This window comes from Capra hircus, chromosome 3 (assembly GCF_001704415.2).
Source record: "Capra hircus breed San Clemente chromosome 3, ASM170441v1, whole genome shotgun sequence".
NCBI lineage: Eukaryota > Metazoa > Chordata > Mammalia > Artiodactyla > Bovidae > Capra > Capra hircus.
This window is the reverse complement of record NC_030810.1, coordinates 104,564,744-104,587,239: the sequence shown is the minus strand read 5'-3', so window position 1 is coordinate 104,587,239 and position 22,496 is coordinate 104,564,744. Positions and strand designations below refer to the sequence as shown.

The window sequence follows — 22,496 nt, the reverse complement described above, 5'->3', positions numbered from 1 at the left end:
CCCGGCCCCGCCCCGAAGCCCCGCCCCTGGAAAGGCTCCACCCCCACAGTGCGCCGGGTCCCAAAGAAGCGTGGATCCAGCCCTTGACCGCGACTGCCGCACTGCTCACCCTGCTCTGCACAGCCACTTCAGGCTGCTGTGCAGGATGGGAGCCGAGGCCCTGTCCGACCTGCTTAAGAGTCGCGCCTGCACCCGGCCCTGGGTCAAGACGCCTTCGTAGCAGCTTCACTGCCCTCCGTTCTCACGACGGCAGCCGGGTTCTGCCGGATCAGGTGGGCTGGTTCTCCCGACTGCCCAGCTCACCCTCCGGTACCGGACGCCTGAGAAGCGCGGGCAGCAGGAGTGTATAAAGGATTTTATTAAACAGGAAGCAGCGGTTGGGAGAGCGAGCAAGACACCCCTTCACTCCGCGTAGGTAGCATCATCGTTGCTGTCGCTGTAGGCGGAGGAGGAGAGCTCCTCGCGGGGTGTGCAGACCGGGCACCGCTGCCGCATGTCATTCCAGCACGAGCGGCAGTACACTGCCTCGCAGTTCGGTGTAGGGCACACGTAGGACTCGGGCGTCTCAGGTGCTTGGCACACCACGCATCGGCGGCGCAGCCAGGGGCGCAAGAGCGGGCAGCGGCGGTGCAGGATGTCAACCAGATGGCGGCGCTGTTGAGAGAGGAGGCGGGTTTAGAGCCGGTTGGGGAGCAGGCGAGAAAGATGGGGAGCTGGAGAGCAGCGCTTCTTTTTGGAGAACCGCTTCTTATCTGAAGTCTCAAAACCTGACTACGCCCATATGTTGGAGGAAGCTGGATTTGGCAAAGAAGAGCCCTGGAGGGCAAGGGTTCTATGGAAGTCGGTCCTGGAGAGCCTCCCTCACTTCGTGGTGGAGAGTCAGAAGATGCAGCCGGTAATAGCAACAACCATCATCACATGTACTCTCCCGTAAATCGTAAATCGTCTTATTTGATTCTCACCGTGAGGCTGAGAAGCGAGTAGGGCAGATAAGACTATCACTGCTGTGTTTTCCTACTTTACAGATGAGAAAGCTGAATCTCATAAATGTTAAATGACTTTCCCAAAGGCACAGACTGAACAGTAAAACCTGTCTGGATCCAGGTACCCTGATTCCAAATCACAAGCCTGGCTCATTATGCTCCCTCTGTCTCCCAGCCTCTCTCCACACGTTTCCCAGGAATTCTCAGGCCACCTTATCTGGTCACTCTTTGCTCAAGAAACTCCAGGGCCCCCACTGCCTGCCAAGCAAAGGCAGGACTCCTGGCCTTGGCCTTCTGAGCCTTCCACAATCTGGTCCCTTTCTAGCCTCTGCTCCAACTTATCTCTCCCTGAATTTTACATGTTCTGTGCCAATTTCTCCTTAGACTTCAAGCCCTGGCACTTGGTTGGCATTTCCTTTGGACTCTGAATCCTTGCACATTCTGCTTCCTCAACTGGGAATGAATGCCCTTCACATTTCCATCTGCCCATCAAAATCCAGTTAACTCCATGATCTGGTCATGGAATCACTTTATGTTCATTTTGAGTGAGTTTCTTGGGAGATCTGGATCAAGAGGATGGACTAGGGGGACATGGAGCTCACCTCCTCCCATAGTATCAGTATGTTCATCAGACATTCATCCAGCCTCTACCGCATGTCATGGGAGCGGGGGAGGTGGGAGCTTCCCTGGTGGCTCAGAGGGTAAAGTGTCTGCCTGCAGTGCAGGAGACCTGGGTTCGATCCCTGGGTCAGGAAGATCCCCTGGAGAAGGAAATGGCAACCCACTCCAGTACTCTTGCCTGGAAAATCCCATGGACGGAGGAGCCTGGCAGACTACAGTCCATGGGATCGCAAAGAGTCGGACATGACTGAGTGACTTCACTTTCACTTTCAGGAGCTGGAGGAAAAATGTAAGCAAACATGGTCTGTCACTTTTATGAGTTTTTTAGGGCTGATTAAATAAGAGTGGCTGCTCCTTGTGTTTTTAAATGATATTGGGCCCCGTACCAAGAAACTGTAAGTAAATTAATTCAATTCAAACAATAACTATGTAAGGCAGATCTCTTTTCAGCTGAAAAAACTGATGGCTTAGAGAGGTGATCATTTTCACACGATGACAACTAACACATATATAGAACTTGCTCTGTACCTGCACTGTGATTAAATGAAACTCATTTAATCCTTACTACAATAGATGGAGTAGTAAAGTCCATTTTACAGAAGGGAAAAACCAAGGCTCAGCATTTAAGTCAGTGGTCAAGAGCACCCAATTGTCGCAGTGGTCCAGTGGTCCAGTGGCTAAGACTCCAAATGCAGGAGGCCTGGGTTCCATCCCTGGTCAGGGAACTAGTTCCCACCCCTGCAACTGAGAGTTCACACACCGCAGCTCAAGATGCTGCATGCCGCAACTAAGACCTGTCACAGCCAAACAAGTAAATATCCTTTTTAAAAAACGACATCTTTATATTAAAAAAATAAGCTCTCTGGCACCAGACCCTCACACCTGACCACCACTCTATTACTGATCTCTAGTGACCAGGCCTCACAGATTTGTTCAATCTCCCCATTCTTCAGAGGGAAAAACTGAGGTCCAGTGAAGACCATGGCCAAGGTTACAAAGCTTACTGAGGGCATGTGGACTGGAGCCTGGGTCTGCTGACAGTGTGCCCTTTCTGTATACCACATGCCTCTTCATGAGGCCTCCCCGATCCCCAGCCCACCTGAGTCCCCTCACCTATGTCACCTCCTCACACCCGCCACACCCCTCCACCCCTCTGCTGGAACTGCACTGAACTTCTAATCTGAAATCCTCTCAGAAGAACCTGTGGCTTTCCCTTGGGCCCCTTGTTTCTGATGAACCTGTCTTGCTTTTCTTTGACCCAACTATATCAAATCTGATTCCTCCTTTTTGCCTGCTTCCCTATGGTCCAGGTGGCTCAGTTGGTAAAGAATCCACCTGCAATGCAGGAGACCCCAGTTCGATTCCTAGGTCAGGAAAATTCCCTGGAGAAGGGGTAGTTTACCCAATCCAGTATTCTTGGGCTTCCCTGGTGGCTCAGATAGTAAAGAATCCGCCTGCAATGGAGGAGACCTGGATTTGATCCCTGGGTTGGGAAGATCCTCTGGAGGAGGGCATGGCAACCAATTCCAGTATTCTTGCCTGGAGAATTCCATGTATAGAGCAGCCTGGCAGGTTACAGTCCATGGGGTTGCAAAGAGTCGGACATGGCTGAGCGACTAAGCACATCACAGCCCTATGGTCCACTTAGGATCTCAGGCTGGGCAGATATGGACACAGCCTTGACCTCCAGGCACTGGATGACCAAGGCCTTTGCATGCATCCCATGAGAACTCACTGAGTGTCAGTAGACTTGGGACCTTGGTAGAGACTGGATGGACTAAGGGGAGATGCCCCCCGCCCCACTCCAGTTCCTAGACCCAGAGGTGCAGGCCTGGACTTACCGGAGCCCTCTGCTGTCTTGCCCGCCTCACGATGGTAGCCCTCCTCAGCTGGGTGAAGGCTGCTCTCTTCCTCAAGAGATCATTGTAGAGGAACAGGATCCGCTTCTTCTCTCGCTGGGGCCAAGGAGACAGAACAGAGGAGGAAGACATCCCCCAAGGTGGGGCTGATGGGGAGCTGGGTGCAGGCTGGTGTGTGCACACCTGAGGGTGGAGAGGCTGGGGGCACACCTTGGGGAAGTAGAAGGCTGCGATGACCCTCCGGAGCCGGTAGCCGAAAGCCTGGAGCAGGCAGAGGCATGTTAGGAGGCCACTCGGTAGAGCTGCTTTCAAATAGGCCCTGGTGCTCAGGGGCACGGGCTGGGGCAGGCAGGCTGCGGGAGGAGCCAGGCCTGTCAGGGGCATGGCCCTGGTCCAGCTGGCCGCAACTCTGCACTGAACTCCCCATGTTCATGGGATGTGGGTTAGGTCTCTGATTACCCTGTTTTCTTCCTGCCTGCTCCTCACCCTGCAGAGCTGTGTTGTCAGTATTGTAGCCATTAGGCCCAGGAAGCTATTTGTTCAACATGGCACAGATGTAGAAATTTTCCATCATGGCAGAAAGTTCTACTGAACGGCATTGCTCCAGAGGGCTGGGACCTTGGGGGACCCTCTGGACTCCTCTGACCCAAACCTGTCATCCTCCAATCCTTCAAGCTTGACCTGATGTTTCCTACTCTGATTCTCTAATGCAAACACACCGACCCCCTTTTCACCATAGCCAAGGCCCAGTCCCCTAATTCTTTGTCTTGGAAACACCCTGCCTGCCTCCTCTCCTCGGCCCCCAGCCTTCAATTCCTCTGATCCAAACTTTCAGCATCACTCACGCATGTTGTTTGAGTCCACCACCATCTCGGAGGAGGTGTTCAGGGCTCCGATGGTATTCCGAAGAAGCCGGGCAAGCATGGAGTCTCCCCCGACTTTCACTTCCAGTTTATGACTGCCTGATGCCAGGATAGGGGTCGTGGTGTGTGTGGGGAGTGGGGGAGTCAGGAGAGAGTTGGAGTTAAGGAGATGGGGCAGGATGGAGACTGGGTGGAGGGGAGAGGTCAAGGTATAGCAATACTTCTCAACTGCACAGGCCTTTCCATCCCTTCACTGATTACTAATGCCTCCTTTTGACAGATACAAAGGGGAGTGGCAACTGAGGCTCCCAGTGACAGCTGTCAAGTTGCAGGGCTGATATTTGACCCTAAGGTGGGCAGGTAGGGGCTGAGAAGCAGAAGGAAATGACAGAACTGGGGACTTCCTTTGTGGTCCAGTGGTTAAGAGTCCGCCTTCCAGAGCAGGGTTCCATCCCTGGTTGGGGACCTACGTGCCCACATGCCGTGAAGTAACTAAGCCTGAGAGCCACAGCTACTAAGCCCGTGCTCTGGAAGCCCTGCGCCACGACTAGACAGAAGCCCATGAGCCACAACCAAGACCTAAGCAGCCAAATATAATAAACTTTTTAAAAATTGGAAGAATTGGGATGGGGTGGCTGCACAAGGGTGGGAGTTCTCCAGGGGGTTGTCTCCTTGGGCCTGGAGCCTGGAGTGGGGGCTGGGCTCACTGCGGAAGGAGTACTGCACGAAGGAGTGGTGGCGGACAGTGTCGAAGATGGAGTAGAGAGCCCAGTCCAGGCCACAGAGCAGCAGCAGCAGCAGCAGCACGGGCAGTGTCTCCACGAGCTCCCTTAACTGGCCAGGGAGCAGGAGGGGCAGAGCTGGGCAGTGCCACTGGTCCAGGCCTGGAGCCTCCTCTGAACCCCCTCTGCCCTCCACCCCTCAGATCCCTGCCTCTAGTAGGATCTGGGGTCCTGCCCTCCGTGCTATCCTCACCACATTTCTCATTTCTGCGGCCTGGATCGTGGGGTCCCAGGGGAAGATGACGGTTTTCTTCTCGGCTTTGCGGAGTGGCAGCAGCGTCTGCTTGCCCTGGGAAAAATGTCCCCATCGTGAGAAACACTGAGCACCCTGTCCTCTTCCCTTCTGCCCTCCTGGAGCAGGAAGCCACCCAGGGAACAGGACAGGGCACTCCTGGGCAAGGCTGCGCACACTCACTAGCTTCTTCCTGCGTTCATCGATCTGACAGAAGTAGGTGCTGATATAGATGTTGTCGAAGCGGATGTCCCCGTTATAGCTGTCCATGTAGGAGAAGCACCTGTGGATGAGGGTGTCTCCATTGCCTCCAGGTTTACCCACCCTCAACCACGGGCTTCCCTGCTGTGATCAGTCAGCCGACCACCCAGCATGCACCAAGCACCGTCTATGTCCTCGGAGAAGAAAGCCCTGCCCTGCCCTCCAGCAGCCCCACAGTCCAGTGAAAACCATGCACGCACATTCTGCTGAGACACAACAGAGGTGAGGAGGGGAGGGGGGTGTGTGTAAGTGCATGTGTGTGCCTGGGAGTCTAGGGGAAGCCTTCCCAGGCATGGAACTTTCAGGAAGAATATCAAGCAGAGGAAACATTAGGAGGAAAGGAGGGAGACAAGGAAAATCCCTCAAGGATGCAGAAATCGCCTGATCCACTGACTCCCACGTCCACCTCGCACGCCCCTGCCTCTTGGCTGAGCCCTCAAAATATCTCCTGGGAGCTCACTTGAAGCAAAACTCATTTCAACCATCATTTCCCTCCTCCTCTGATACACCCCTGAGTAAAGCGATGTTTTCTGTGTGAGCGTGTGTGCACACGCAAACGTAGCTTTTCTGTGTGTCTCTCAAAGTCCCACATAATGCTTCAGTTTCCTGAGGAAAAATGTTAATTGTTGGAAATGTGTTTAAAACTGTAAAAGTACATTAAATAAGCTCTGTAAACTGTGAAACAGGATTTCCAATGCTATTGGTTCTGGGACCCTGTAAAAATCCACATCTTTGCCTTTCAGATAGAAATGTCTGTAAGTGCAAAGAAAGACTGTGAGCGCCCCCTTGTGGGGAGCCCTACCACTGCTGCGTCTGGGCCTGCGGAGCCGGGTCTCCGCCCCTCCCCAGCTCAGACCCTTCAATGAGTGACCTCACCCAGGTTGAAAGCCTGGAAGTGGCTTTTGACTCTGTACCTCCTTCCTTCCCTCCGCAAGCTGGCTCTGCACCTTCCCCCACCTCCCTCCATTTCAGGCCAACTTCCTGCCACGCCCCCCACCCCCACCTCCGTTCCAGCCTGGCTCCCTAACCTCTGACCCACCTTGGCCTCCCTGCCTCCAAGCTGCTCCAGTACAGCCTGCAACCTTGCCACTGGGGGGCAGTTCAGGGCCCTCCTGCAAGGATTTCCAGACTGTTCTGACTATGCCGGGTCCTCAACCACAACCTCTGCCTGCCACATCCCATAAATGCTGGATTCCTGACCCAAGAGAATACTTTCCCGCTTCTTGGCTGTGGCTCCCCATCTGCAGCCTTTTGAAGCTCAGTTATGGCCCTTTCAGCGGCACTTCCTCAGTTCCCATATCTGTCCATCGTACAGCCTTTGAATCATCTCTGTCTTGTGGACGCCTCTTCTACCTCCCCTCAACCATGAGCGTCTTGAGGGCAGAACTATGGCTCATTCATCTCTGTCCTCCCACGGGGCTCTGGGCATACACATAAACACTCACTTGCAGTCTAGGCCCCACGGACAGGGGCAGGAGGAGCAAGAGCCCCTGCGGCCGCCCTGGTCCAGCCCCTGCCCATCTCAGGCACGTGGGGCTAGAGACAGGAAACAGAGGGTCCAGAGGTCGGCAGGGAAGCAGAGTGAGGCCCAGGGCAGCCCAGCTGGACGCCAGGCTGGGTGGGGTTGAGGACTTTGGTCCAAATGGAGGGAAAGTAGCTGCCAACACAGCAGGCGGGAGAAAATGAAAGCAGAATTGGACGATAAAAATGGCACAAAGTCAGAGCCAAGGGGAATATGAAGGGCAAGAAAAAAAAATCAAAAGTCAAAGCTAAAAGTTAAAAAAAAAAAAAAGTCAGCGTTGGGATAAAGGCCGGAAGGAGGTAGATAAATGAAGACGGTCGCCCTTTTAAGGTGGTGGGAACATGGGGTAACGTTTCTTTTGACAAAATGTCCACATTTCCTTTAACTTTGTGTAAACAACGAACCCAGCTTTGTAAAAAGGCAAAGTCAAAGGCGAAGAGCGTTCAGATTCAATCGGAGGAGGGCTCTGCAGCTCCATTCCTAGGCCCTCCCTCAGGGCGCGGCCGGGCGGTAGGCCGGGCTCCGGGCAGGGGTTGAGGACTCACGCGTGGAGGACCAGCAGGAAGGTGCAGGAGAGCAGCGCGTGCAGCAGCCCCAGGGTCCGCTCGAGCTGAGCCTCCTGGCGCCTCACGTAGTCCCGCACCTCGGTGCTCACGTGTTTCCAGCTCGTGTTGAGGCCCAGCACCCCAGCCCGCCTCTCCTCCTGGTGGACGGCACGGGCGCCGCCTCAGAGGCCCAGACCCAGCTTCCCAGGCCGGCTGTGGCTTCTCCCCCTGGGGTGCTCCCTCGTGCTCTCCTCCTCCCAGGAACTTCAGGGGGGCTCTGCCTTCTGTTCGCCACCCTCCTTGACGCCGTCTTGCTCCTCTGCCGCTCTGTGAGCTGACACCCTCTCACACCTGGCTGCCCTTCCCACAGGCTGGACACCCTCCCCACTCCCGTCATCCAGCGCCTTCACCACTTGCCACCTCGTCCCCTCCCTCGCCAGCCACCTCTCCTGGGTCCTCGCATCCTGTGCCCTGTGGCCTCCTCCTCCCACTTCCTACCTCCCGCCACCTCACACTGCCCGTCTCTTACCTTGAGGTTAATAGTCGCTGAAAATTCCCCCTCCAGGCCATGAATAGACTGGTTGAGGGAGTCATAGGTCTGCCCAAAGTTGCCTTCCACTGGGATACGACTGCGGCACCAAACTTCCATCACTGCTGGGCAGTGGGGCCAGGTCAGGGGGCCTCCCTGTGCCCGGCCTCCAGTGCTCCCTTTCCGTGATCCTGTTTTTGTCTCTCTGCCCGTGACTTTCTTTCTTTCTTTTCATTTTTTGGTGTGACTTATGGAATCTTAGTTCAGAGGCCAGGGATTGAACCTTGGCTCTTGGCAGTGACAGCTCGGAGTCCTAACTGTTGGAGTCTTAACAACTGGACTGAAAGAGAATTCCCTGCCCACGGCTTTCTACCACCTTGAGTTTTTCCCTTCTTCACTCCCCTTGATTCTTCCCCCCATTTTTTTCACCTGTCTGTAACTGTACCAAACACTAATTTGATAGCCAACACTTAACAAAGCAGTTCCTCTGTGTGCTGGCTCTGGTAGTTGCTTTATGTGTATGATCTCCTTAAATCCTCAAGACCCCTAATGGGATAAGTACTATCATGATGCCCATCTTTCAGATGAAGAGACAAAGCAGGAACTTACCTGAGTCACAAATCTGGTCAGCTGGAGGCGCTGGGCCCTAAGGATGCTGTGTCCTCAGAACCCAAAGCCTCCCCTCCTGACTGCCTTCCTGCCTGACACCTTCCCAGGGTCCCCCAGGACTCAGATCCCTAGCCCTGGTGCTCCCCACCCTCCTGCCTGTGTGCTCACCCTTGGCAATGCTGCAGAAGAACTTGAACTTCATGGGCAGGCAGAGTAGGTGGTTGAGGAGGGGCACCCAGATGCGCTGCATACACACTCCATGCTTCTGGTCAAACCAGCGGCGGCAGCTGAACATGGCCTCGTTCACCACATCTGCAGGAAGGGCCACCGGGGGTCTGAGGTCCCCAGCCCCTGAGCCGACGCCCGGGCCCCTGCCCTGCCCAGGGACCCTCGCTCACGGGAGCAGCGCAGCTTAGTCTTCAGCTCATACATCTTCTGTGTAGAGAGGTGGTGTCTGAAGGCTGAGGCAGCGGGGGCCTCCTCACCCGGGGCTGTCTCTGAGCCCTCAGCATCTTTGGGTGAGAATCCGCTCTCACTGTTCACCTGGGCATCCAGTTCCTCAAAGGAGTTGGTGATGTTCTGGGTCTCAGCTTTCAGCGACTCTTTGCTGCTCTGGGGTTGGAGGCAGGAAAGGAGTCAGGCATGGCAACTTGGAGCTTCTGTGCCCGACAGCCTGTCTGTCCCCAGCAGCCCAGCCTCGGGCTCTTACCTCCAGCTATAAGGAGCCGAGGCCTGGAGATGGGCTCTCAGCTTAGTTTCTCCACTGTCTGTAGTCCTTCGGAGCCTTCTCCCCTCCCCCGGTGCCACTGTTCCACTCACCTCCCAGGTTCCCAGCTCCTCCCGAGGCCTCCCATTCCAGATCCTTGCTAGTCGAGGAAGGTTCCCCAGGTCCTTGACTTTACCCCTCATCGCTACTCAGGCCACTGTGCCATCTGCATTCCCAGCTCCGAAGCCCCAAGGTCCTTGTGTCCCCAGCTCCTCAACTTTCCAACTTTTCCAGACCCCAATCTTCAGTTTTCCAGTACCTTATTCCCTCATCCCCTCACCCTCAAAGTTTCCCAATTCCTCAAGGCCAGGGCCCCCAGTTTCCTGCCATCCTAGCTCAGCCGCCCAGAGCACTACCTACTTGGGTGTTTGGGAATGCATGTGGGATATGCCCCAGGGGCCAGAGGGTAGGAGCTCTTCTGCCATTTGGTGCCCAGAGACCAGGGCAATGTTTGGGAACAGTTCTGCCCAAATGCCAGTACCACTGGCCCTGTTGTGAAACTATATGTCCAGGATCCCAGCTCTCAGCTCAGGTCATCTAGGCCCTGTGGGGAGAGGGACCCCTAGACCCTGCCGGTGTAGGGTCCTGACCAGCAGGTCCTTGAGCACTGCCCGCAGGGGGGCTGTGGAGACACGCCAAGCTGTGCGGGTGCTGTTGATCTGCAGCTCCACGGTGCAGCCGAGCGATGCTATCACCTCGTTGAGGTTGTGTCGCAGGTTGGCCACTGGTCCTGGGGGAAGATGCCCTGGTAGATTACCTCCCTCTAGAGCCAATTAACTTTCTCCAGCCCATCCCAAGCTCCCACTCTGCGGGTGGTGACCACCTTCTAGAACTGTACATTGATGGGGCCCAGAAGCTGGTGAGAGGTCATCTCATTCAACCCCTGATTTTTTTTTTTTTTTTTCGTTTTGTAAATGAAAGAGGCTCAGACACTCAGAGGAACTCTCTCAGGGGACACACAAGTCAGAACAGCTGGGATTAGACCCCCCACTCTTTGTTCTTCACCAAGCCTGGCTCTCAATGGATAGCCCACCCAGAGTCACTGCTTCAGGGTCACTAACTGGTACCCAGGGGAACACACTCACCCTCATAGATGGCGGCCAAGGCATATCCCAGTACAAAGAGCCTGCCCTCTTTGCCCAGCATCTTGGGTATTAGCAGAAGGCTGGCACAGCGAATGTGAGGCGAGGTCCCCCAGCCTACGACCCCCAAGCCTATCAGGAGAGCCCAGCAAGTGGTGAGGCAGAGCAAGGAAGCTGCCTCTCCCACCAAGTTTAGCAGAGCACCCACCTCCCACAACTCCTTTCTAGAACCATCACCGTACTGCCCTTGTCCCATTCACTCTGGCTCTGATAGGCCTTCAGGCCACTCATGCATTCATCCATCAAACAGCCATTTATAGAGTTCGACTGTGTGCCAGCCTCCGGAAGGGCTTGGAGAGGAGACCAGAGATTGAAAAGCCTGGGTCAGTGATTGACTTGGTGCGTATATACGAGTGTGTGTGTTTGTGTTAGGGAAAGGGGCCAGCACTTTCCCTTTCCAGGCTGGACTCACAGGTACCCTAGGTACTGAGGGGGCAGAGAGAGCAAGAGGTGAATTCTGGAAACAGGCATTGGTGCTCAGAGCAGTCGGAAGAGAGGTCACAGCCACCCCGATATCCCCTGCTCTCTGACACCTACAGCTCCGTCCCTAATTTTAGCCTTTAGTCGTGTACCTCCTGGTGTGTTTTAGCAGCTCCACATGTGTCTCCCTGTGGTCTCTGCAGGGAGACAGTGAGCTCCTTGAAGCTCATAATCCATGGAGAGAGACAGACGGGTAAACAGATGACTGCAACACCGAGTGCTAAGTGCCCAGGGAGGCGCTTATGGAGAGCTGTGGGAGCCCAGGAGGGAGCGGGCATTGCTGTGGGGAGGGGTGGGGCTGGGAAGGCTGGACAAAGGCGGCGATGTGACAGCTGGGCCTGGGCAATGAGTCAGTGTTGCGAGGCATTCCAAGCCAAAGGAGTAGCATAAACTGGTCAGGGAACCCAGAAGACTCCTGTGTGGATGGAGCGTTCTCCCAAAGATGGCCAAGGCAGATAGATCCCTAGTCCGTACCCTTCTCTCCATCTGCTCTGCCCTCACGGAGTCCCCAGCGTCTCTCATGGGAGCCGCCTCGTCCCTTACTTCCTCTCTTGCTAACCTAGATATCAATTTTCTTTAGGCAGCCAGAGTGATCTTACAGAAACAAAAATCTCGGATTATGGTTCCTGCTCTGCTTGAAACCATGCAATGACTTCCCATCTTTGCTTGGGATCAAATCCGGACTCCTCTAACACGATCACCAGACTCTCGTGATCTGGCCCCTTCCCACCTTTTGAGGTGATCTCATCCTATTCAGCCCCTCGCCCACCACGTCCGCCCACACGGGCCGTGTTGCTGTTTCTGGAACTTGCCAAGCTCGCGCGTCCTCCCAGGTCTTGGCCCGGCCGTTCCTGTGCCAGGAGCTCTCCTCCCCTGGTCTTCACCTGGCGGCTCTACCTTGCCATACAGGTTTGCTGCAAACCCTGTCTGTGCCACCTCATGGTTTGTTCTCCCTTCTTCCTTGCTAACACAACTTGGGTTTTGTTCCAGGGCAATGGCCTGTCCCTACCCTGGCCCTGGGGGTAAATCTGGATCCATCTAACCCAAGCATGCTATAGCAGGACATCGAAAGGGAGGTGATTCTGTGGTCTTGGCCTTTTGGCCAAGGCTCAAGCTGAGGACGATAGTTGACAAATAGTTGCCCTACTTTCTGAGGATGATTGTTGACTGAGAGCTGCTCTACCTTCTAAAGAGAGCCTCATGGAGTTTGCTATCTGGGCATTCCCCAAAGAGCAAAAGTGGTGTCTCAGCCCTCTACCCCAACCAGCCTAGACAAAGACAGGGCCAGAAATCGGAATTATCTGGAAGTAGAGGGAAGTGGTTAGAGCAGGCAGACATAGGAGGAGAGGCTGTGGGGAGGACGGGTGTTCACTTCCCCATGGCAAGTGAGACTCCAAGAGCACCCTTCTGAGGCTGGTGTTGCAAGAAGGGGAACCCGGCTGACCCCTCCCAACTGGACACCCGCTGAGCTGCAGAGCCTGGCAGGGCCACCCCAGGGCTGCGTCAGAGCAGAGAAAAGGAGGAGCGTTCATGGACGAGGCCAGCAGGGCCTCCCAGGAGTACAGGGGAAGCAGGCACACGGAGCATGGTACTTCTCATCATGACAGGGGAGGGCCGACTTCAAGGGGGCCTGTGTTCCCCGTTTGGGAGGGCAAGGATGTTTCCTTTGGGACAAGCATACATATAGAGGGCATGTTAAGTCGCCTCCGTCATCCAGACTCTTTGCGACCCCATGGACTGTACCCCGCCAGGCTCCTCTGTCCATGGTATTCTGCAGGCATGAATACTGGAATAGGTTGCCATGCCCTCCTCTAGGGAATCTTCCCAACCCAGGGATCGAAACTGCTACTCTCCTGCGTTGACAAGTGTGTTCTTTACCACTAGCGCCACCTGGGAAATAGAGAGGGCAGCAGGCCTCAAAGCCATCTGTGTGGGTCCCATCTCCGAGGGCTGCCTGATTAGGAGGAGGCATCCGAAAATAAGAGTCTGCAGGTGGCCTGTAGGAACTACAGGGAGCTTCGTTCAAGGTCAGTCAAAGAGAACTGCCCTCAGCAGGAAACTGGGCCCAGCGCGGTCCACACACAGCCTCCAGCCAGACCATGAACAGGGCCTCCTGAGACGACCGGGGTGTGAGGGAGTGCTGCACAGAGGCGGGGGAATTCTAACAGTATCGATGACTTCAGACTTTTGTCCCTTTTCCTCTAATTCTTCTAATCCCCTTTCTGACATCAGAAGAGCCAGAAAGGGAAGGAAGTGGAGAAAAAAAGTGAGTGAGCAGGCTGTGCCTGTTGTCCGCGGCAGGACCCCACTCCACGGATCAGGTCTGCGCTTCGGGGCAAGGGCGTGGTCAGCAGGGAAGATTTTTGAGAACGACGTGAGATTGAAATCTTTGACGTAGAATGGACTGGACTGGACCTTTTAAGCCCCGAAAATAGTCATAATTACTGAAGCAAGACTGGATCTTCTAGATTTAAATCACCAGAAAGCTAAGGGTCTGTGTGAGAGGTCATCAGTGGGGAGAAACGTTGGAAAACAGTGGTCAGAGAGAAAGAAGTTTCCTGTTGGAGCCGCATCGAGGCGGTTGATTCCGTGAGCTCAGGATGATGCCGCGCCCGTGCCCCTTGCCTGGGAGAGGGCTAGAAAGGACACGTGCTGCAGTTCGGACCAAAGAGGTGTGGGGGAAGTCGGCCAGGGGGTTACAGGAAGCTCTTTGTTCTCATAGGAGACGCGGGGAAGGAATGCGCTCGGCTTTTGAGATTGTCACGTGGGGACGTGGCGTCTGGATTTGCTGCAGCCATTTTGTGACCTGAAGAGGGATGATCTACAGGCCAAAAATGGCAGAGAAAAAAGTCAAAAGGAAGCTTGGTCATTGGTGGGTTTACTGAGCTGCCAAATTATCCAAATTCCAAAACTATTGTACCTTGAAACTTGTTAAATGAGATGATCAATTTCCTCTATGGTTAAACCACTTTTAGGTGGGTTTTCTGCTCCTGTGGCTCAACGCGTCTTGATGCAAGGCCTCTCTTCACGTGTCACCTTCTCTAAGAAGCCTTCCCTGACTACTCCCCAGCTAGCTCCCAATCCCTTTCTATCACATCCCCCTGGTTACGTTTTTCATACCACTTGTAACCATCCAAAATGCTCTCGTTATTTCTTCATCTATTGTCTAACTCTTTCCACTAGAATGTAAACTTGAAAGAGAATGTAAACTCTGAAAAAACTGGGTGTGTGGTGGGGAATAGTTAAAAAGAATTAAGAGGTACAAGCCTCCAGTTATATAATAAATAAGTCAGAGATAGATAACAAGGAATTTGGTCAATAGGAAATATGGCCAGTATTTTATAATAACTTTAAATGGAGTACAATCTATAAGGATACTGAGTCAAAATGTTGTACACCTGAAACTAATATAACATTTCAAATTAACTGTACTTCAATTAAAAGCAACGTGTTCAATAATATTGTAAAAACTTTGGACAGGGAAAAATGGTTCTTAGACTTATTGTGGTGATCATTTCATAATGTATGCAAGTGTCAAATCACTATATCGTACACCTGAAATTAACATAATATTGTACATCAACTATATGTCAATTAAAAAAGAAATCATTATAAATTTATAGCAGTCACTGCACATACACACAGACACACATGTATGTGCTATATACCATGATGTATGTATGTGTATGTAATGCATGTTCTATATATTATAAACTCTAGGGGACTAAAATGTAAAAAGTGAGCTGAGTGCTTGTCAACCTTGTTCACTGCTGAATGAATCCTCAGCAGGTGCTCAGTGCTAAATGAAATGAGTGAATGAATGAATTGAATTTATCAGAAGCAGGAGGAAGCAAGATCAGAGAGGTCAGGAGAGACGGGGATTATGAATGGTTTTGGGGTTTATCATGGAGGCTAATCTCTGGAGGAGGAAATGGCAACCCACTCTAGTATTCTTGCCTGGTGAATCCCATGGACAGAGAAGCCTGGCAGGCTACAGTCTGTGGGGTTATGAAGAGTCGGACATGACTGATCACACACATAGGGGTTAATAGGGAGTCCCTCAGACTGGGGAGACTCTTGCGGGCAAGGACTGTGTCTTCTGTAGACTGGGGGCTCTTCCCTCTCATCTCCCCTCAAAGCCCAAGATGAGGCTGAAATTACAAGGGACACTTGGGAACAGAAGAAACAAAGAGGAGATTCCTTCCTGGGCACCCAGGGCTGTACTGCATCCCGGCTCTTAGCCCAGCACTAACCCACCAAGCTGTATAACGTCACCATCTTCTGATCTTCATAGATGTTCATAGGGTTCACCAGAAGCTGAAAGAGACCTGAAGATACAGGGTTCAGCCAAAGGTCGAAAGATGCGCCCCACCTCTGACCTCTGCTCTGTACTCACCTATGGCCAGGAGCCCTCCGGTGCCTGCCCCCAGCAGGAAAGCGCTGATGGGAAACTCACCCGGCTGGCGCCAGAGGAATTGGTTACAGGTCTGGGCAGCCCCCAGTTCAGGAACCCCTGCACCGCTGAGGGGTCAAACGGTTTAGCCCAGCAGGGCCAACATACCACTCTTCTGGCTGGGACGTGGTTCATTAGGATTAGGGGTGGCAGAGAGGTGGAGGCTGGGGGAACCTGGATGAGGGTGGCCAGAACGCAAGGGACCCTGGGGAAGTGAGGCAGACACGAGGGAGGGAAGAAGAAAGGGCTAGGCCAGCAGAGGGTGCTGGATGAGAGGGGTGGAGGCTGGGGGCCCCCAAAGTGGGGGAAGGGGCAGGAGTCCTGGAGGAGAGACTGGGTGAGAGGAGTGGGGGCCAGGAGTTGCTGGAAGTCACTGGGAAGGGTCAGGGTCTCTGGTGACTGACTCACTGGTGTGGGGTAGTTTCCTTTGCCCTTTTGCTCCATTCTGATGAGGTCTGATGGCCATGAGTCTGCTATGGGGAAGTCTCTCTCATTCCAGAAAGCTCCTCAAGGATGTCTTTGGATCAGAGGTTCGGTTTCTGTCTCCACCTCACCCACAGCCTGTCTGAGGGCTGTGTCTGTTAATCCCTCAGCTGTGAAATGTGGGTTAGAGACCTACCTATCCCTTTGCAACTAGATGAAGAATTCCAAGACACACACGGTAAAAGCCCTCCGGAACCTTAGAATATGGTGAGAAATTCTAGGGCCTTTAAAGAGCCACAGAACCTGGTGGGCCTCACCTGGAGACAGGCAAACATTTGGTCTCCTCAGCCATGTCCAAGGTCACGAAGGATGCTGCGCAGCCCTTGGAGGCAGAGGAGCCAAGCATGGCGCGGGCTGTGGTCCGCAGCACAGGGGGCTTTATCCTGGGCTTGTCCCTGGCCACAGCCTACGGGCTGCTGGAGCTGCTGGTGGAAGGGCACAGCCCCTGGGGCTGCCTGGTGGGCACCCTCACTCTGGCCGCCTTCCTTAGTCTGGGCATGGGGTTCTCCCGCCAGGTCCGGGTCACTGTCCTTTTGCTGCTGCCCCAGGCCTTCTCCAGTGAGTTTGGTGCCCAGCGCAGGGGGTGGGCCCGGGAGGGGCTGGAGCAGGAGGGATCTTGCGGGAGAGGGCAGTCGAAGGAAGCCCTGCTGCCTTCCATACGGCACTTGTATGTGCTGCCATGGGCAAGGCTGCTGGCTTGGTTCCCATGGTGCTCTCTCCCCAGAGCAGGGCCGGACACTGCTGTTGGTGGCTGCCTTTGGGTTGGTGTTGCAAGGGCCTTGTGCCAACACCCTGCGCAACTTCACCCAGGCCAGCGAGGCTGTGGCCTGTGGGGCAGAACTGGCCCTGAACCAGACCGCCAAAGTCCTGGAGAGGGCCAAGCAGCCCCTCATCAGTAAGGCCATCCACCTCCACGGGCCCCCGAGCTCCCCTCAGCCTGCACATTCACAGCCCTCTGGCTCCATTCCTCTCTGTGGTCCTGGGCCTTAACCTCTAAGCCTCCAGCAGGACCCCCTGACCCTCGCTCTCTGGCCCGCTCCACTGCCAGATGGATTGTCTCCCAGACCCCAGCATCTGGGCAGCTCCCCCGCTCCACTCCCTACTCCAGGGCAACGGTTAGAGCCAGCCTCTAGAGGAGGAGACCCGACCGTAGCCCTGCCCCTGCCTCTCAGGTGCTCTGAACAAGATTAAAGCCATTGCCCAGAGAGCCAAGCAGGTGGCTGACCGGGTCCGAAAGTTCTTCCGGTCAATCATGGATGGCGTGAAGCACGTAGGTCAGCACGTTAGCATGTCTGTTTTGGGGGGCCAGGATTTACCCAGCCTCCTCACCCTCACCCCCGTCCAGGACTTCTTGGGCCCTGCCAGAGTGCTAACTAGACCCCACTGGATAAAGCAGAGCCCGGCCCCTGACCACGGGCCTTTCCGGGTCCGGGTGCTGCCCTGGTGTTCCCCCCAACCCCGCTGAGAAGATGCTGCAGGACTCCTGGGTACCAGCCCCGCAGCCATTCCCAGCCAGGGCCCTGCGGAACGTGTGGTATTGGCTCCTGCACATTGGCGATGTGTGCAACTCGGAGCTGGGCAACCCCTACCTGAAGTGTGCTCGGGTCTTTGATGACGCCAAGGACAGCTGCATGAAGGCCATACCGCAGGCCTACCACCTGTGCTTTGTGCTCATGCCCTTCAAGCTGATGCTCTGTGGACTTGCCAGTGGTGAGAGAACATGGGCTTACTGGTAGGAATGGGGGCCCGGGAAACGTAGGGACCAGCTGGGTGAGTGGGCCCGGGTGACCAGTAGTGTAGCAGCAGCGTGTGTATGCTTAGTCGTGTCTGACTCTTCGCGAGTCCATGGACTGTAGCCTGCTAGGCTCCTTGGTCCATGGGATTTCCCAGGCAAGAATACTGGAGTGGGTTGACATTTCCTTCTCCAGGGGATCTTCCTGACCCAGGGATCAAACCCACGTCTCCTGCTTTGGCAGGCAAATTCTTTACCACTGGGCCACCTGGGAAGCCTCCTTCCAGGGGACTAATGAGGGGCAATAAATATGGGACCAACAAGGATGCTGGGCTCCATGCAGGATTAGGGAGCAGGTAGGGGGAAAACCAACGTGGAGGGTGGGGTAGTAAGGAGAAGCCAAAAGGTTTTGAGCTGATGTGGAGGCCAGCAGGAACAGTGAAAAGTCGGGAGGCCCTGTGAGAGCAAGGTCTCTGGAGATTGGAGAGACAAGCTGCGTCTCTTTGCCCCTCCTGACACTCCGTCTTGGCTATCAGTGGCCCAGGTGTTCTGCATCATTCCTGGCTATATCCAGACCTTCCTGCGAGAGACCATGAGCACCCGTGAGTGGTCCCCGCCTAGCCCTACTCATGCGGTGCTCCTTGGAGGCCTCCCTCCCTCATCCCGGCATGTGCCAACCCAGGAGCGCTCCCTGTCCGCAGATGAGAATTCAGGAAAAGACCTCTGGAGGTTACCCAGGCCAATGTCCACGCCATACAGATTAGGAAATTGGGGCCCAGTGAAGAGAGGGTGCTTCATGAAAGCCTGACTTGAGAGGAGGAGCTGGGGAGAGAAGCAGGGCCCCCGGCAGCCAAGGCAGGTTGTGGAGATGCTCCCTGTGAAGGCAGAAGCCTGGTGCTAAGCGTGCATCGGCCATGGCATAGACTGTGGAGGCTCTGTCCCCTCCTCAGTCCACTGTAGGTCCCAACACTCGGGGTTTCTAGCTGACCTGGGAGCCATGGGGCCCCTGGGCTGGCCAGGCCCCTCCAGGGTGCAGCCCTGCCCCCTTGTAACTCTCCTTGCTTGCATCTCCCCTGGACACGGGGCCTCAGCTGTGAGGAATTTGATTGACCGAGTGCGTCAAGAGTTTGAGTTCAACATGACAGCCACCCATTACTTCTTTGTGGATCTCAATGCCTCTCGGAGCCTGTCCCAGGTAGCTCTGGACCTCCACGAAGCCGTCAGCATGAAGCTGTACCGCGTCCGAGAGGCCTTGGCTCTGATGGGCTACACCACGCCTCTGCTGCTCCTGCTCCTTTACCTCCAGTGAGGCGCTGGAGGGCCCCGCCAACGCAGGGGTGGGGCTAGGGCTGTTGGGGGCCAGCTTGTCCCCATGGCATCCTGGGAGGCTGGAGCTTGTGGGCAGGGGTGAGAGTGGGGAGTGTGGTGCCCTGGAATGTCTGGTTGGGGCTGCTGAGGGGCCTCATGTGTGTCCCACCAGAGCCCTGTATTACCGATATGGTTACCTGAACTGGGACGGTTTCGACAACATCTACATCACCAGCCGATTCCTGCGCATGGAGGCTGTCCGCTCCAGAGCAGGATTGCCCACGGTGCTGCCGCTCACTGCCCATGAAGCCAGACACTACATCCAGCCAGGCGAGGGCCCCGAGGACCCGGAGATAGGGTCCCTGAGTGGGGCCAGGGCTCCCTCCAACCCCACTGCTCTGCCCAGAAGTGCTGGGCACAGGCCTGGCTCAGGGCAGGGCCAGAGATGGGGGATGACACAGAAAAAGGAAATTTCAGGCTCGGGAGGTGAGGGAGACACAACCCTGTCCTTGGGAAGCCTCAGCCTAAAAGGGGGGTTGTCTCAGAGCATGGAGACAAAGAGAAGAGTGGCAGGTGATGCTTCTGGGAACACCCTGGATGTCAAGACAGAGGGAAGGACGGGTGGAGAGTGGATGTGGAGCAAGGGAAGTGAAGCTGGGAGGCTTTTGGAGGTGGTGAGCAAGAATGTCCATGCACACTGATATGGAGGTGATGCAGCCGGCGGGAGGTGGGGAGCAGTGCTGTCTCTGAAGTGGGAAGCGGGGAACCACATCAGGGTATCAGGGATGCCTTAGAAGGGGGGATTCCTGGAGAGTGAAAACTGGCCACCAGGTCAAGGTGGAGATACTAGGTGTGTATCTCGAGCCACGGAGGCCCTGCCCAGGAAGAGTGCTTCCTTCCCACTCTTGCACAGGGGTCCTCACAGCTTCCGCATCTTCCAGGTGAGCAGACAGGACCCGGTCTGATGAGGGGCAGGAGCTGCCTCCAGGAGGGAGGTCTCTCTAGGGGCAAGGGTCTGGTGGGAAGGAGAATTGTGGAGAGTCCTCCTGACCAGCCCTCCCCGATGCAGGCTCCATCTTCTTGTCCCGGTGGGAACAGATTTTTTGCATCCTGGCGATCTTCCACCTTGCCCAGCACCTCCTCCTCGTGTTGTTCCTGGTCTTCCTGGACTATGCCGTCTTCTGGGTCCTGGACCTGGCTCGGTACCACCTGCAGGGGGAGATTGTGGCCCGAAGTGAGTGCCCAAATTTCCCTAGCTTCCTCAGTCCTGTGGGATGGCCTGAATGTCACTGCTACTTACCAGCCCCTGACATTGCCCTCCTCCAACCCCATCCTCTGCCTGGTAATCCCTGTGTCCAGTTCAATATTACACCATAACACAGTAGAGGAAAACACAGGCTCTAAAGTCAGACTGGCCTGGGGTCAAATCTCAGCAGTGTCCTTTACCAGATGGTGACCTTGAGCAGTTTGCTCAACCTCCCAGACCTTGAGCTGCCTCATCTGAACCATGGGACGGTAATGGTAGCAGCTTCTCTGGGTGGCTGTACATAGATGAGACCACATGCTTGAGTGCCTGGTGGACCTTGGATTGACGGTGTGCCACAAACCACAGAATAGAGTTAATCTAATCCTTTATACCAGAGGCCCAACAGAAAAAGTAACAAAAAACAAAACTCGAAATAATCGATAAAGCCCTTAGTTCAATACCTGATACACAGTCATTGCTTAACAAATGCTTTATTTTTGAAAAAATTTTAAAAATTTGATTGACGTACAGTTGACTTACAATGTTTTAATTTCTGCTGTACGGCAAAGAGATTCAGTTATATGTATATATATATATTCCTTTTTATATTCTTTTCTATTATGATTTATCACAGGATATTGACTATAGTTCCCTGTGCCACACAGTAGGACCTTGTTTCTCCATCCTATATATAATAGCTTGCATCTGCTAATCCCACACTCCCAAACCTTCCCTCCCCTCAACAAAGGCTTTAAAATAAATGTTTCTGGGTAGTCATGGAGTCTGGGCATGGACCCACAGGCCATCAAGGTCATTTCAGATCTGGTGGCCTGAGAAGGCAGACCACATAGGTAACAGTGCCAGCCAGCTCTGGACCACGGAGCCAGGCCTAGTTTCTAGGAGCCGATGCCGGGGCCTGGAGCACCACAAGGGTGTCTGGGGCCTCCGGGGGGGGCCTGGGGGCCATCTCTATCCTTTGCACCATCCACCTGCCACCTTCCAGAAGGTGTGGTCTTTTGTGCATGGTGGAGTGGGCAGCTTCCAAGAGCAGCCCTCACACAGGGTCTTGGCGCCCAGGCCCCGTGTTCGTATCCATAACCGTGGAAGGCACTGGCTCCACGGGGAAGATTTACCGCGACCTGGTGTCTGCATTTGATGTCCTCCAGCAAGGCAACATCACCGTCCTGTCCCGACGCTGCCGTCTGCATCCCTCAGAGCCCGACTCCACTGGTTACATAGTCATCGGTATCCACACCTCTGAGGGCGCTGGGGAGACAGACACAGTTCAGGGCATGAGGGGCACAGTCTGCTGAGGGTGAGTGTGGCTGGCACCTGGTACCCCCCAGCAGCAGCTTACTGGGTCTGCTGTGCCCCCAGGCATCATGTATGGCCTTTGCTTCTTTGTCACTTTGTTCGGCAACTATGTCAGTCGGCTGCGGCGGCTCGTCTGTGCCTCCTACTACCCATCTCGGGAGCAGGTGAGGGGGCTAAGCTCCTGGCTATCTGTCTTGGACTGGGGGAGTTCACAAGCCTTCTGCTCCCTCTGGTTGAACCGCTGAACCCCAAAGCAAATGACCTGGACCACAGAAGGGAGAAATGGTGCCTCTTGAGATAAAGCTTGCTTCCAAAGATTTGTTAAAACCCTGGGGAAGGGGACTTCCCTAGTGGTCCAGTGGCTCAGACTCCATGTTCCCAATTCAGGGGGCCCAGGTTTGATTCCTGGTCAGGGAACTGGACCCTACATGCCAAAACTAAGGATCTGATGCAGCCAAATAAATAAATTAAAAACAAAACAAACAAACAAAAACCCTTGGGGCAGGAGCCATGCTGGTGTTGAGGTGGGAATGAAAACCCTGCCATTTGTTTACTTACTCATGACTCATTGAGCACCTACTGTATGCCAGTCACCATGCTGGTGGCTTCAGGGATGCAGAGATGAACCAGACACAGTCTCGAGGCAGGTTTTAACAAGACTGCTACAATGAAAAAAGTATTTTTAGGAAATTCCTTGGCCATCCGGTGATTAAGACTCCGAGCTCCCACCGCAGGGGGCGAGAGGGTGAGGGGGCGAGAGGGTGAG

At 54.6% G+C, this 22,496-nt stretch overlaps 2 protein-coding genes across 2 annotated transcripts in view; one reads left to right on the top strand and one right to left on the bottom strand.

Annotated features, from left to right (window-relative positions):
• On the bottom strand, positions 60-16,113 carry DCST1 (DC-STAMP domain containing 1). The gene is given in 17 exon segments (XM_005677410.3): positions 60-654; positions 3,446-3,559; positions 3,674-3,816; positions 4,309-4,425; positions 5,034-5,160; positions 5,302-5,397; positions 5,524-5,623; positions 7,669-7,826; positions 8,198-8,319; positions 8,975-9,118; positions 9,205-9,418; positions 10,163-10,302; positions 10,658-10,786; positions 15,448-15,522; positions 15,591-15,683; positions 15,686-15,715; positions 16,056-16,113. Coding segments are annotated over 17 exon segments (2,112 nt in total). The 3' UTR covers positions 60-402.
• The window catches only part of DCST2 (DC-STAMP domain containing 2), a 13,714-nt gene continuing 7,638 nt past the window's right edge, over positions 16,421-22,496 (top strand). Inside the window, exons 1-10 of the mRNA XM_018046213.1 lie at positions 16,421-16,688; positions 16,855-17,025; positions 17,303-17,404; positions 17,643-17,840; positions 18,399-18,464; positions 18,954-19,167; positions 19,343-19,500; positions 20,240-20,404; positions 21,494-21,661; positions 21,794-21,894. Of these exons, the coding sequence (XP_017901702.1) occupies positions 16,421-16,688; positions 16,855-17,025; positions 17,303-17,404; positions 17,643-17,840; positions 18,399-18,464; positions 18,954-19,167; positions 19,343-19,500; positions 20,240-20,404; positions 21,494-21,661; positions 21,794-21,894 (1,611 nt within the window). The remainder of the gene's footprint in view (positions 16,689-16,854; positions 17,026-17,302; positions 17,405-17,642; positions 17,841-18,398; positions 18,465-18,953; positions 19,168-19,342; positions 19,501-20,239; positions 20,405-21,493; positions 21,662-21,793; positions 21,895-22,496) is intronic.